The sequence below is a fragment of the Paroedura picta genome, chromosome 1, assembly GCF_049243985.1.
Source record: "Paroedura picta isolate Pp20150507F chromosome 1, Ppicta_v3.0, whole genome shotgun sequence".
Taxonomy (NCBI): domain Eukaryota; kingdom Metazoa; phylum Chordata; class Lepidosauria; order Squamata; family Gekkonidae; genus Paroedura; species Paroedura picta.
In genome coordinates, this window is record NC_135369.1 from 99,135,190 (window position 1) to 99,151,746 (window position 16,557).

At 41.3% G+C, this 16,557-nt stretch overlaps 1 protein-coding gene across 8 annotated transcripts in view; it reads right to left on the bottom strand.

The window, feature by feature from the left end:
• ESR1 (estrogen receptor 1) overlaps window positions 1-16,557 on the bottom strand; it is a 284,464-nt gene that overhangs the window by 76,021 nt on the left and 191,886 nt on the right. For all 8 annotated transcript variants that reach the window (XM_077349643.1, XM_077349653.1, XM_077349603.1 and 5 more), the window contains one exon: window positions 13,336-13,452. In XM_077349643.1, the coding sequence (XP_077205758.1) occupies window positions 13,336-13,452 (117 nt within the window). The remainder of the gene's footprint in view (window positions 1-13,335; window positions 13,453-16,557) is intronic.

The following is a 16,557-nucleotide window of genomic DNA, read 5'->3' on the forward strand; positions in this document are numbered from 1 at the left end:
TGTTTGTAGCCTTTATAGACTTTGTCAGTCTTTGACTCAATTTCTAGAAAGCTGTTATGGCAAAAATTAGAAACTTCATCTATAGATGAGCACCTTTTATGTTTGACCCAAGCCTTGCATAATAATGCCACCTATGAAGTAAGATGCAATCTCCAGGGCTATTTAACAGACCGTATAATAACAAACAGAGGTGCGAAACACAGATGCATCTTGGCACCCTTACTTTTTAAATTTTATATCCATTATTTAGTGCCTTCTCTAGCCAAGCCTGAGCTTCATCCCCCCCAAAATAGCAGACAGACATATTTCTATCTTACTTTACATGGATGATGCCGTACTTCTTTCATTGACTCCCATGGGTTTGAAAAGAGCACTCCGATGGCCAGCTGCAAGGCCATGGGGACAAAGGAAGTGGCTGGTTTCCTTCCCTTGACTGGGGGAGATGGAGGATGGGAAGAGGCTGAGGATGTAACCACTTACCATTAGCAGGGCCTTTTAGAGAAGCCAGCACCCCTTCTATCCGTCAAGCAGCAGGAAGAGGAAAAAGAGCACAGATAAGCCCCTGATTGCCCCTCACTGGAAATGTTCTCTCTCTACTGGCAATCAGGTAGGAATTGAGTTGTCTGCTTGCAATTTGAGCTGATGAGCATTCACTGGCAGATTTAAATTTGTACTGCTTGGCCCTCATTGACAGAGTACAATTTGCACTGCTTGGCCACAATTAGCAGACTGTAATTTGAACTGATTGGCCCTCGCTGGCAGATTGGAATTTCCCTATTGGCAGCACACTCCCAGGACCAATCAGGTAGGGAGTGAGTTGGCTGCATGCAGCTTCAATTTGATAATGTTTAGGGTTGATGTTTATGGATATTGCTCTATTGGATTATTGATAATCCAAATGTTGTTGTTCTGTCACTGATGTACATTTAGATTATTGTTCACTGCCCTGAAACAGCTAATATAAGAGAAACAGTATACAAATTAATATCCTAAATAATAAATATTGAGAATCTTCTTTTCCTTACCTCCCAACTTTGAAATCTAAAAGCACCCTGTGTGCCACCATTTTGACTTTACATAGTCAGTTGGATCCTATCCCTGTCCTACTACTCCATTAAGCAAAGTCTGAAGCCTTGTTCTTGCTTAATAAGGCTTCCTCCAATGTAAGTATGTCTTCCATTAGAGAAAGAGCCAGTTAAGTAGGAATAAGGCTTCTTCACCTGGAAGAAGGCTCCTTAAAGGGCAGTTTGACCTACCCCATTATTTCTGTTCCTCATCTTTCTTAATATTGAAATTGTCATGCCCCCTGCTGCACCTCTGGCTGAGGCACCAGAGGATACTTCAGAGGTTTCAGCTGATCCTGATCCATTACCTGGCCTCAGCATTCTCCAGGCACCACCTGGAAATCTGGCCAGTGAAGACCAGCCCAATGCCCCAGATCATGAACAACCTGGTCCCAGCCAGACCGACACCCAGCCTGATGTGCCTGCATATGGCCAGCCCTGAAGACTCACAAGGGAAACAGCACCACTAGTCCCTGGCAAGGACTCCAGAGAGTCCCATACGGCAGCCTTAGAGGAGGTGATCTACTCTGACATTTGTTAGGAGATCAGCCTGGCAGCTTGCTATCAGGGTAGATGGGGCTCACCTGTACCTGCTTCTTCTGAGGACAAGGACCAGCTGCAAGCCCTCTGGCTGGGGGCTGCTTGGGTGTATTTCAGAAGGGCCTTGAGGCAGGATCCTTTGTGGGTGCAATGTGTGCATTACCTGCCTGTCTTCTCAGACAATCCCTGGTTCCAGTTTGCTACAGCTAAGTTCTGCCTGTTTGGCTCCTGGTTTTGGCCTGGCTTCTGACTATGCTCCTGGTTTTTGACACTTGGCATCAGCCTCTGACTACAGTCCCCACTCCTGGCTCTTGGCTTCTGACTATGGTTTGGCATTGACGGTTTCTCTGGCTCTTGACACCAGCTAGGCTTGACTCTACTCTCTACCCCATTTGCTGTGTGCACTGTCTTCCTGGACTGGACTCTGGTTTCTGGCTCTTGCACCTCCCCCATCTCAGCACAACAACCAGGCTGGATAGGTGCGACCTGGCTGACCAGCACAGAAATCTCTTGGCTGTGGCCATATCACTTCTGTACAATGGTTAGCACAAAGTGATAAATCGCATTTTACTGTTGTATGTTAGTGATAGCAACATCAGCATCTATGTACATTGCTCAAAATCTTCTGTAACACACAAAAAAAGTCCCATACAATGGTCCGGAGTAAATATAATGAAGTCTATGGATAACATTAATTTTTATGACTTGTTTGATGAGGAATTATATTCAAAATAAAAATCAAGGCAGTTTGTTTGGAGAAACTTTGGTTTTAACAGTAAATAAATTGTAGACATTTAGATAAACCAATCTTCTCCAGTGTAATTATTCTTGACCATGGTCAAAAAATGTGTATGAAATAACTTTCACAGTTACTGCAGATCCTAACTATCCCAAATGAGTGGGTTCTCATATGATCAAAGTAGACATTGAAGTCACTGCCTTTACTATTAAAACCAAAGATTCTCCAAGTCTTGGTTTTCATCATCATTATGAATAAGACTTTTCAAGCAAGTCATAAAAATTGAAGTTATACATAGACCTTATACTGTTATACTGACTCTGATCCATTACATAGGATTTTATTTGGTCAGCATTGTGCATAAAACTCCATGTCAAAGAGAACAGCAAGATTTTAACAATTTGATTAAACAATTTAAAAAAATTTAAATCCAAATGCAGACAATGATGGAGAAATGTACAAAACTGCAGGAAAATGGTGATCAGAAGTGAGGGGAATCAAATAATGAAGTAAAGTATCCAATAAAATGTTTTCAACTGAAGACAGATCATAAAAGAGAAAATTGCATCACAGAAAAAAAGAGTTCAGATGGAACTGGGAAGACATATAAAGGAAATGGCAGCTCTTAAAGAAAGAAGAAAAGATCATAATCTTGCAGCATCACCACGTGCAAATAGTTTAAAGTGAAAAATTAGATTTGAATACATGAAGAAAAATGCTAGAGTGATAGAAAAAGGTTTTGAGGATAGTGTATTTGATTTGACTGATTCTTAGACGCATTTTTATTCTATGACCGATGTTGCCAGAAAGGAGAAGTGTCATTTTGAAGAAAATAGTATCTTTAAAGCTATGGCAGAGATCAGACTGAATATAGAGATTACCAGTCAACTATCTTTCTCAAAATTAGCTGAAAAGAATGCCACATTTGAAGAGAGCTCTGTCCCAGGTCGAACATGGGGGAAACAAGTGTCAGGTTCATAAAGAAAAGATCCTTTCAGATACAAAGGTTTTATCTCATGACTGGCCTCTCAGTAAAATCCTATTAATCACCAGCAGGTAAGATTTAATCACATTTTTTACTTATCATATGCCCATTTATTTATTTAACTATTTAAACATTCTGGTTCAAACCACAATTATGAAATCATGTAGCCATGCATAACTTTATTTCTTCAGGTATTTATTTACACCCTTCTGAAAATTTCAGGGGCATTGTAAGAAAAATAAAATCATACAGTATGCTAGAAAAAGTTAGTTAACATTCATCAGTAAAACAATAAAAAATCCACATCATTAAATTATCAGAAAACTAGTTAAACATCTTTCCGAACCAAAGGGAGGGAGGAGTTTTATAATCCTTATATGAAAGGACATCTGGGAGAGGATTTTACAAATATCCTGTGGCAAATCTCCTGCGGCAAGAGAGACAACTTTCTGCTGTCATTCTATAATCTATAAACCTGGAATGATAATGGTACTGTTATTATGACCTACTGGCTACATCTTAATCAGTGCTTGAGTTTATTAGAGGAGAGACAACCCTCTTAATAATAATGCATTGTACCCCCCTCCTACTGGAGAAACTGGCAAATTATTTTACTTTCTATTTATTTATTACATTTATATACCCCACTCCACTGAGGCTCAGAACAGTTCACATAAAACATCAAGGAACAGGAACAGTGCACGGAACATAACAATCGAACAATAATTAACAGTGGGAGCAGTACATTTATAACCGTAACATACAAACAGGCCCAAACTGAGGTGTTCGCTACTCCTCCAAATTAGGATCATCTGCAAATTTAATTTCCATACCAATGGCCCTTTTAACAACTGTAGTCACTTCATTCAAGCTGGTAATTATTTCTTAGCTGATTACTAATTTTGTTGTGCTGACTTCTACATGATTCCTGCTAGTTTTATTGTATGGGATGATGGAGGTGAAACGTTTTAAACAAAGCAATAAAATGACAGTCCAGTGGCACCTTTAAGCCCAACAAAGTTTTATTCTGGTTATGCAAGATACAGTGCAACAGAAGTTACATATAGGTAGACAGCAGGAAGGCTGTCTTAAGGGTGCCATGGGACTCAAACGTTGGTCTCAAACACTGAGACCAATACGGCTACCCACCTGAATCTAATATAATGATAATGATTGCTGAATTTCTACTGCATTGTTGTTGTTGTTAGGCGCGAAGTCGTGTCCGACCCATCGCGGCCCCATGGACAATGATCCTCGAGGCCTTCCTATCCTCTACCATTCCCCGGAGTCCATTTAAATTTGGACTGACTGCTTCAGTGACTCCATCCAGCCACCTCATTCTCTGTCGTCCCCTTCTTCTTCTGCCCTCAATCGCTCCCAGCATTAGGCTCTTCTCCAGGGAGTCCTTCCTTCTCATGAGGTGGCCAAAGTATTTGAATTTCATCTTCAGGATCTGGCCTTCTAAGGAGCAGTCAGGCCTGATCTCCTCTAGGACTGACCGGTTTGTTCACTTTGCAGTCCAAGGGACTCGGAAGAGTCTTCTCCAGCACCAAAGTTCAAAAGCCTCAATTCTTTGACGCTCGGCCTTCCTTATGGTCCAACATTCACAGCCATACATTGCAACGGGTAATACCATAGCCTTGACTAGATGCACTTTTGTTGGCAGGGTGATGTTTCTGCTTTTTAGGATGCTGTCTAGATTTGCCATAGTTTTCCTCTCCAGGAGCAAGTGTCTTTTAATTTCTTTGCTGCAGTCCCCCTCTGCAGTGATCTTGGAGCCCAGGAAAATAAAATCTGTCACTATCTCCATTTCTTCCCCATATGTTTGCCAGGAATTGAGAGGGCTGGATGCCATGATCTTTGTTTTCTTGATGTTGAGTTTCAAGCCAACTTTTGCACTCTCCTCCTTCACCCGCATCAACAGGCTCTTTAGTTCCTCTTCACTTTCTGCCATGAGAGTGGTATCATCTGCATCTGTCTTTCCGCCACCAGTTACTTCCACATCTGAGTGTCCTTTCGGCTTTGGCCCAGTCACTTCATTCATTCTGGCGCTACTCGTACTAGCCGTCTGCTCATCCCCAGTAGCATATTGGACACCTTCCGACCCGAGGGGCTCATTTTCCGGCGACATATCGTTTTGCCTTTTGAACTTGTCCATTGGGTTTTCATGGCAAAGATACTGGAGTGGTTTGCCATTTCCTTCTCCAGTGGATCACCTTTTGTCAGAGCTTTCTGCTATGATCTGTCCGTCTTGGGTGGCCCTGCACGGCATAGCTCATAGCTTCACTGAGCTACGCAAGCCCACTTGCCATGGCAAGGCAGCAATCCTTGAAGGGGGTTCTACTGCATTAGGCTGATCTAAAAAATCAAGCAACATCCCAGGTGTCCTGAGGCAATGAGATTTTTAGTTAGGGTTCTGATCTGGCTAGCCCACACAACCATGGAATAGCAGGAGAGCAGAACTAGGGGAAACTGTTCATTCCTCATTCCAAGTGGACTGGAAATTGTATACAATATGGAATAATGAAAAAAGTCTATCACTGTAGTTATCTCTAGTCAATTGCCATGTAATAAGCAGAAGACTGCAGAGAGAAGACCTGCGGCAACCACAGCCCTGGGCGGACACTGATTCAACTGTTTCCATGTAATCTTCGCAGCACAGGAAGTCATCAGACAGAGTATTGCAGATAGAAAATCAACCTCATTAAAACTTTAAACAAGATGTTCTTTGAAGCGGATTTTATACGCATTGTCCATTATTAATGTTGAGTACCAGGACAGCACTGTTGAGAAAAGAGCAACTTTACAGCAAGACCAAATAAGCACAGATCAGGTCAGTATTTTATTATATCATAGAGAGAGAGTCTCATTCAGATGAAGTTGCCATTTGTAACTGAGATAATCTCACTAATTCATTCTACAAGGGTCTGACCATTGAAGCTGACCATGAATGGCCACCCTAACTTCAATTGCCACACCTCGGTTATTATCAGGAACTAGGTAAGGTAAAGGTATCCCCTGTGCAAGCACCAAGTCATGTCTGACCCTTGGGGTGACGCCTTCTAGCGTTTTCATGGCAGACTCAATATGGGGTGGTTTGCCAGTGTCTTCCCCAGTCATTACTATTTTACCCCCCAGCAAGCTGGGTACTTATTTTACTGACCTCGGAAGGATGGAAGGCTGAGTCAACCTTGAGCCGGCTGCTGGGATCGAACTCCCAGCCTCATGGGCAGACAGCTTCAGACAGCATTTCTGCTGCCTTACCACTCTGCGCCACAAGAGGCTCTCAGGAACTAGGTAGACATACATATTTTACCCATTCTGAAGTAATTCCACTGGCTGCCCTTCAGCTACAAGATTGCATTCAAGGTATTGACTATTAAACACTAAGCCTTTAGCAGCCTTGGCCCCTCATATCTGCAGGACCACCACCCCTCTTATGTGCTGGATCTTCTGAAGCTTCCAGCCTGCAAACGGGCAAAAACAACAACTGCCCATACATACTTTTTCTAATGTGACCCCAGTCTTGTGGAATGACCTGCCTGAGGTGGTCAGGAGAGCGCCCACACTTCTGTCAGTACGCAAACTAGAATTATTTGAGAGGACTTTTCTAGGAAGGTAATAGAATGGTTTAGGGATATGCTGGGGGGGTGGACTGTAAACTAGACTACTGGTAGAGTCTAAATATGTAAGAGCCAATCACCAAGCTGCCTAGAATACTAAAATAGTTTTATTAAGAAGAGATGCAGTCTTGTAAAGAGAGAAGAGAGGGAGAGAGAGTCCTAGCTAACTAACTGTTCTGTTCAAATAGCCATGTTGGTCTGAAGTAGCCCAATAAAATCAGAATCCAGTTGCACCTTTAAGACCAACAAAGATTTATTCACGGCGTGAGCTTTCGAGTGCAAGCACTCTTCCTCAGACTAAGAACTGACCATCTTAACAGTATTCCTACTGATGAAGAGTGCTTGCACTCAAAAGTTCATGCCTTGAATAAATCTTTGTTGATATTAAAGGTGCAACTGTTCTGTTGTTTTAATTCAGTCTGTTCTTTCCAGGGGCAAGCAAGGAGGAACTATACTCAAAGGAGGAAGATGTCTCCAAAAAGCCAATCAGGACACTGGCCATTATCTGAAGAAAAAAATAACATAAGGAAGTTCCTAAGCTAACCACGCTAAATACACATCTCCCTCAGTGCCCCCTGTAGGAATTCTTATACTGTTGATTCATGCACTTTACAGATCTTGTGTATTCTCACACATACTACTGTGTCATATTATCGGTCTGCTGCAAACACTGCACTGTGTTTCTGCATTGTTTTCTACTGATACTTGCACTCTGTAGAACACCTAACATATTATGCTTGTTCAAATATCTGTGGTCCTCTTCCTAGTACACTGCTTATTGGCTGCCTCCTCATATTGACTGTATCAACTTATTCTGTTTAATCCACTCTGAGTCTCAGGGAGAAAAACAAACTATAAATGCAGTAAATAAATAAACAACACAAACCTGTTAAGTTGCAACTGCATTTTATTTGTCTGTGTAATCAATGCTGAGTTTGGAAAAAAAACTAATTGTTATACTCAAGGGAAAAAAAGAAAAATAATGTGAAATTCTGAATTAATTCATGAACCATTTGCTCACAATATGATCCCCTTACTCAGGAATGAAGTGAGAAACCAAAACTGAGGCTTCCAGAACTGAGTTTATTTTAACTGTGTATCAAAGGCACCCCAAGGACAATTGTATGAGACTCAGGGGATTCATGAGGGCACCCTTGAGCATTGTTATTGCTAGGAGCTGTAGCAGCTACAAGGAACCCAAATTCAAACTAGGCTCATAGAAAAGGGGTGTTACTTAGAGCTGGTATTTGCCCGGTCTGTAAGCTACCCTCAGTAAGGGTACAATTTATACAGGAAAATGGCTCCAGGGAGAAATATAACCCTGCAACTCCCACTGTAAAATTCAGTCTAAAAGAAGTCCCTCGTTGCTTCCCTTGTGAATAAAGAACATTCAGGAGTCCCTTCAGGAATCCCCCGCCCCCAGCATCTTGTCCAGCCTGGCTCCTTAGCTGCTATGACTAGTACGCAATTCAATCTGATTCTGCCCTCATGGTCAAAAAACACCAAGATTAAATAGAATGTGAACTATCTTAACCACTTTCAAGGTTCTTATTAGATTTCCTAATCTCTACTAAAGATGGAGACAGCTATATGTACCTGCCATGTGACCTGGAACAAAATTTTCTAAACAAGTAAAGCAGCATATTTTTCTATATTTCTTTGAGGGAGAGGTCTAATAACCTGCTGTCATTACCAGCACGGAAGGATTTGAAATTTCTAGGGATGGAACTGGGAGTTATTTTGCACTTCCTCTTAGAGTTCTGGTGCACAATGTATGTGGTTAACAGCAGTGTCACTGAAAAGATATTTGAAATAGTTCAGAAAAAGATGAAATGCCAGGGAACCAATAGGACACGAGGAGGAATTCTTCTAATCATGATGTTCTGCTAAATATTAGCACATAAAAGTGCTCTGGGTAGAAACATCAATATAAGAATTCCTGACCTTGATTGAGTAGCTTTTAATATTAGATCATCCCAGCTAAAAACAATTTAATTTTCTTTCCCAAGGAAATGAAAAGAGAACATATTGGGGCATAATTAAAAATGGTACCTGCATGCAGGGTTTCCAGGTCTTGACAATATGAAAAAAAAGTCTCCAAGTTCATGAAGGGCAATAGGCTTGTAGAGTATGCAGCTCTTTCTCTAGAACACGAAATTTTATGGAGAGGATGCGTTTGTAGACTGAGGGGTGGTTGCCAAATCATTCAGAACAGGAAGCACACTTACCCTCTTCAGCTGGGACGCAACTCGAGATTGCGCCCCAGGCCAGGAATTTGGGGGTGATCATTGATGCCTCCCTGACACTCGAGGCACAGGTCAAGAGAGTAGATAGCCAGGCATTTTTTCATCTTCACCAGGCTTGGAACTTTAATTGTTGTCATCAGTGAAGATTCAGTGATCATCTGGCATGGGACCATTAGCACAAAATCTATTTTTGGGCTTCAGTTACCTGTCCAGTCTTCTCACAGCTCAAGCTGTGAGAAAAAATGATCCTGTTTGCATCTCATGGAGATAGGAAGTCAGCTGGGAAGGGGGGGGTGTGATCTGATCTGGCTGCTTTTTGCCAATCCTACAAGGGTCAGAGCAGCTTGTTTTAAAACCAACCATTAGAACAAAATGTCTTCTTGGGCTCCAGGTACAATGTGCAGTGTCTCAGAAATCCACCCAGAAAGAAATAAAGTGGAAAAAAGTACATATCCCAATAAAGGGGGGGGGGGGAAATGATGTATAATTCTGGCATTTCTCCATAGCCATGGGGCAGTGTTGATTTTATTAAAGATGCATCTGTGTTGTGGCATTGCTGGAAATGGCCCTGGAGTTCCCAATGAAATTTATGTGCAACAGATTCAGGTAAGACAGAAGGAAATACATCTTGACTAAAAACTTAAACTGTGGAATTCACAGCCTCTGGATGTGCTTTCCCTAACCCCAGATTTAGGGGTGGCAGGACAGGGTTTGAGGACAGGAGCTTGACAGTTGTTATTCATTGCTGAGTAAAAGGCTCTCTGTACTTGCTCAGATATAGGGAAGTATAGCAAGATGGTTTGCTTTAATCAATGATTAAATCCAAATTCCAGGTTATGTGAAACTGGGCATTCATTTTTGCTCCTGCCCCACTCATGGTCCTACCTACCTGAGGCAAGCCTCCCACTACAAAGAAATAAGGCAAACCTAAAAATGTATAAATCCTATTCTAGCTTTGTGCTCGTTGTAGTTACTTATCACAGTGGATATGAAGCGGACAAAAATCAAAAAGAAATAAGCAAAGTATCCTGGAGAGAAAAGTTATGGGACAGAACAGAAGAGAATTAATTTGGCCAGGAACTGGTTCAGTTCCAGCTGCCTTGCAACTTCCCCTCTCTATTCCTCCCCAGGCAGTTGAGACAAAACAGATTATATCTCTGCAACAAAGAAGCCTAGCGATGTAATTTAAAGAAAAGAAAAGAAAGCCATGCCTCATGGCTACAGGACTGATTACCTGGTACAGGCAAATATATGCTACTGTGCCGTACAGATCAAGATGCTCTGCGACGGCTGGGACACACCAGCCTTCTCTCTCTATTTTTATGCATAATGTATAAGTGAAGGAGCAGAACTACTGCCATTATGCACCTCCTCTTTACTCTCCAGTCTGTCAGAAGGATCTCCAGTTGCTTTCCTACAGACTTTCATAGCTACAAGTCCTGAGGGTCAGTGACAGTGAAGATGTGCTAATTATTTGTCCAAATAAGGTAACTGCTAAAGAAGCATTCTTCATGAGCCACTCTGCATGCTAGAGATTATCCTAGAGGGTGTGGGTGAAACACTTGTCATTGGAACAATGAATGTAGAATAGTCTATCCCATAGCAGCATCAACTTTTCTGTTGCTTATCCCTGGTTAGCACCAGATGAAAGCAGATGTGCCTAGGTCACTACTTTGTCCATGTCAACAAGCACAGTTGATTTCATAAACAGCAAGTGCCTGGCTTATATAAAGTGGGGTTTTCATATTAAATAGCATAATTATTACAGACATGAATGAATGGGATAATTTACCTGGATACCCTGAGGCTGAACTAGGTGCTCTGTTGGTTTGGTTCTGTTTAAGCCTCTAATCGTTTTACCCTATTGACAGGAAATGCGGACGCATTCTAACACTTAGAAAACATTAAGATTATTCCCTTTTCTTCCCATCCAATTTCGTCTTTATTCACAAGAAATTGGAAATTACATTGTCAGGAAGCAGGGACAAGAGCTAGGGGAAAGACTTACTGAAGAGCAGGAACAGAAACAGTTCATTTGGTCGATGTTTGGGTGTGTGAGGGGGGGGGAACACGCAATTCCCTGCTTTCCTTAGGCAAAGGGCACATTCTGTTTATATGTAGAGGGGATGAACAAGCTTCTAAGGAAGTACATTTTCAATTAACTGGCTCTTTAAATACACAAGTACGAAAAGCTATATTAGTGCCTACTACTTGCGCTGTTTTGCATTAGGAAAGAAAAGGGCATTTAGGAAATATTAGAGAAGCAACACATATTCAGAAGCAACACAGTTTCCTAAAGCTAGTGTTTTTTTCCTTTTCTTTCTTTCCTCATTCACTATGTACTATTTGTAGTATAAAATAATGTTGCTTTACAAGGGAATTGCCAGGCAAATTGGAATTCTTGGAGCAGTTCCAGATGATGCATTAAAACATTAGTGCATCTTTGCTGCAGAGTTTTCCCTCAATAATGCTGTGTTTTCCCTGTCTAATTTGTTCACCACTTAACAAAATTCTCATCATAGTATGGCCGAAAATAAGAGATTAGATTAATAATTTTTGGATGTCCAACCCAAAGAAGTAAGACACAGTTTCAGATCCATGCTTTAATGAAGAACAGTAGAGCAAGCGAAATAGTTAGCATTCATAAAACCTTATAGACATAAAATCATGAAGCTCTAGCTGGTTAATTTAGACTAGCCAAGCTCCCCACCTGTACAAATAAAGAATGAGCCTTGGAAGCTCTTCACAGAGTTGAATGTGGACCCAGAAGATGTCACTACAGAGATCTGTCCACAATGCCTTTCCAAAGCAGTTTAACAGAAGTGTGTTTAGAAGACATTAGCAGTAACTTAAATCATTTTCCTTGAAGCCTGTTTGTTTGTGAAGTTACTCACATTTAGCTCTGTTTAGCTGCTATCAGGCTTAGGTGGTTAGTAGCAGAATATAAGGAAAGGAGATTAGTCTAGATCTGTTCTGTGCTTGTCTTCTATGCAAAATCCATTTAGGATAATTACTAAAAATATATATATGCAAGCAAGTAATATAGGGCTATGAAATAGTTTCTCTACTCTTACTCAAGAGTGTTTCATGCCCAGCCTGATAATCTGTTTTGAGGTCAAGCTGATTTTCATATTCCAGTGTGTGGGCTGAACAAAGATATGTTGCAGCTTCAGTATATGCCCAAATATTCACCAGGGACAAATTTTCACCTGATCTAGTATGCAGAGAGGATTAAATGAAAGATGGCCAGCCTCCATATGATGCCTGGAAAGTGTCCACCATTAAGACTGATATCCAGATGACCGAGATCAATTCCCTTGGCGAAAATGGCTGCTTTGGAAGGTGAATTCTATGGCATTATACTCTACTAAAGTCCCTCCCCTCCCCAATCCCCACCCTCCTCCTCAAGCTTCACTCCCCAAATCTCCATTTGCTAACTCGAAGCTGGCAACCCTCATTGTGTGTAGTGACCCCAAGGTATCACCATTTCTATATCATTAGGACCCTTTCTGTACTGCTGAATCTGCCAATAGTACCTTCCTATCTAAAATAGACTTTGGTGATTAATTCACACCACTTAAGGATCTTCCTACAATATTACAAAATGACACAAATCCAGAGTATACATTTGTAGTCCTAACAAACCGTGGGCTAGAGTCAGCCTAGACATTACATCAAACTTGGCGCTGCCATGGGCACTTACAGTCATACAGCTGATGCAAGTTAACTGTGGGAACTCAATCCTAATATGCTGTGGGGTCCAGTTCGAATTTGGACTGTGATGTGGGGGAGAAAAGGCTACAGCTTTCCTGCCCATGCCATCTTCCTCAGCTAAATACTGAATACTTGCATGTGTGAGGACTGATGTAGTTGGTTGTGATCCAAATAGGCACATCAGGACTGAGTTCTCACAAGGGATTTCTAGCTGCAAGCTCCCCTGATGAGTCAGATGTAACATCTAGTTCAAATTTTATGCTCTATACATGTGGAGAAATACGAAAGGTTAGCTGCTCCTCTTGCTATCCACTCCCCCAATATTCAATTTCCTTTAAAACATAGATCTCATAATATTGCAACTGACTTTTTTAAATTTTGCAGATTATGCAGTGAAGCTCTGATTTGATAGCTAGGTACATACCACCTTTCATCATTCCAACTTCATAGCATTTTCGTAGCCTACACGCCTGGCAGCTTTTCCTTCTGTTCTTGTCAATGGTACACTGATTGGTAGCAGGACACATGTAGTCATTGTGACCTGTAAAAAACATCAAGAATTGAAAAGGCTATTGAAGGACATGCCAAAATAATTTCATCAGGCTTAGAATATTTTATCTTACATTTTTCTTAGAACTAAGTCCCTAATGTGTTTGATTACAGTGGCATTAGGTTTGTGTTTACAAACTTTTAAGATAGTATTGCAAAGAATAGCTGCTTCAAGCTCACTTGTGTGGCATCTCCTATATTGTCAAGGCATAACAAATGTCACACATCATATTCAACTGTTCGGTAAACTAATAAATACACACCGAGTCCATACAGGCAACTATTCTCTTCACAGTCTACTACACATCCATCTGTTGCTTATCTCCTGGAATAAACATGATCAAGTTAAATGAGGTGAAGGAGCTCATACTGGACATATGGCTCACAGTCAGAAGGTAGAAAAAGAAAATTAAGTAGATAATTGCCTTAATTGGTGCAATTTGGACACTGATACTTGGTTTTCTTGGGGTGGAAACAAACAAATACATGCTTAAGGACCTTACACCAAGAAACTGAGGGGTATACACATACAGAAAATCACTGGTAACCTCCAGTCATTTAATAAATGCACTGTCACTACCAATATTAAGCCACATGAGATCACTATCTCCTTCCTTCCTCCTTTTGCCCAGGATTTAGTACTTAATTTTTTGTGTGGTAAACCATACTGCCATGCCAGCTGAACCACAAATTATGGGTTCTTCTCCTGTCTCCAGAACAGTGAGCAGCCCAGGATTAAGCTGGAAAACAAATCTTAATTTGTGGTTTGGACATAATACCAAAGTCTGGTAGTGGAACTGTGTAGATCTGTTTAATTATCCAGTGTCCTGTGAACTGTTAGAATATGCAAGATCTGAAATATGGATGATTCAAAAGCATATTAAGAATATCTAACAGGGGCATTGGAGGAGATGTGTATTTAGCATGTTTAGGATAGGAACTTCCTGATGTTTTAAAAATAGTCTCTTCCAGTGTCCTGGTTATGAGACTTCTTGCTCCTTTGACCATACTTCTCCCCTGCTTGACTCCTGAACAGACAGAACAAACAAAGAAGAACACTTAGAAAGTTAGATCTCTCTTTACAAAGTTGTTTCTCTTCACAATAAAATTATTTTATTCTTTTAAGCACTTGGTACTCAGCCCTCTTTGCATATTTAAACGATGCCAATAGGAACTAGGAGAATGGTGATGTAATAAAAACTCAGGGGTGCCCTAGGCTCATTCAAGCAATGTCAAACTATGGTTTTGTCTGTACATCTGAACCATGCTTACACTTTACTTATATTATGAGATGGACTTGTTGAATATGTGGGTTCGCAAGGATGAGCGCCAAGAAGTTAGGCAAACAAACAGCTCTTCATTGATCCCATCTGTGAGTGCATGTTGAAACAACAGCTACAAGACTGACTCCCCTGGGAACAAAACCAACTTATATACATATACACAACAAAAGAATATCCCTTGATCATTTTTAAAAGATTGGCTCCCATGGCTGGAAGCCTTGAAGCACATTGGTTGTTTTAGGGGCAGCTAGAATCCTACCTCATACCTCAAGCTCAACCGTTTGTGGATTCACATACACAACAGTACTTAACAGGGGTACGTCTTTCATTGTACGTATCCTCAAGGTTGGTATTAGTTACCCCTTGAGAAATTTATTCTTGTTTTTGTTTTTTGAAGTCCTAGCATTGTGAAGATTCGAGACTGATAATACAACACTGATTCTGTCCAGTGCAATTTCAGCACACAACTGAGCAGTAGAAATCACAGCACACAATGGAACAATTTTAATGCAGAGTAGTTTGTTCTTTATTCAGGTCAGGGATCAATCCACGGTAAAGTACTTTCAAGCTCATCAGGGGTCTTGGTCTCATAAACCTGGTTCACTATCTTCTACTACATATTAGCAACTGTAAAGGAAAAAAAACCCAGACTGCACCAAAAACATCTGCTGCCTCATACTAAGCAATCTAGGTACTCTGTAGTAAGCAACAGATCTGTAAACTTTCTAATTCAGTGAACCAGGTCACATACCACATTAAAAACGCACACACGCAGGAATACCCTTGGAATAATAACTTTTATCCACGGAATGATTACAGATGCTTGACAGTTTCATTATTTACTAAATCTAAATATATTAAAGAGCCAGAGAGAGAAACTGCTGTTCCAGTTGTATAAAATTGGTGATTTAATTAATTAAAGTTAAAATAACCACTACAATTTTTGAGGAACCAAATTTTTACTGAGTATCCATAAATTACATGATGTATCAAAAGTGAAAAGAGGTATTTAAGTGCAGAATGGTCATCTTTAAGTATTTAAGTATTTGACAGAGTATGATCCTAGCAGTTTTACCAGAAAGGTGAATATAGTAAACAACTAAGCCTTCAAAAATGGAGCAAAACACTGAGCGTTATCTTTGATTTTACATGGCAAAGGTATCTCAGATGGAATGTTTTCCTTTTCTTACATTGTTACAGATGCTGTCTCTTCAGATTATAAAACTTTGCAGTACCAAACTCAACATCAAACTACATAAAATGCATACAGATTTCCAGATGCCTAAATCAGCTGCAAAAAACCTGAGGAGGTCTTATTCATATCAGTGCCATGATACGAGAGGTAAGAAATCTTCTTGATCAGAGGACCTTGGGCTGTGTCAGGAGGGGCTGTGGCAGGAGGGGCTTATGTGGCTCCCCAGCCTTCAACCTTCAGCTGTCCATCTCCTCCATTCACTGTTCATGATTTGGCCCCCCACTCTCCCTTCAACTCCTTCTCTCCAAGCCAGTGCAGGAAGGTCTGGACACTGACTCTTCCTATATGCTCTGCAATGGCCATTTTGCTCATCCAAACAATATATTTTGCAGATGTCAAAGGAGCCTCACCAGGGAGGGGGCCTTCCCGAGCCTACCCACCAGCTTTCCCCCGAGGCCACGATTGTGACCCTGGCCGCTGCCACTGCAGCCAGCCGCCCGCCATCGCTGGCCTCCTGGAGCTGCCAGGCCGTGGCGCCGCTGCCTGGGGAGGAGCACCGTGCGCCCGACCAGCCAGCTAGGAGCCCTGTCGCCACCGCGACGGACAAGGTAAGCCCCTC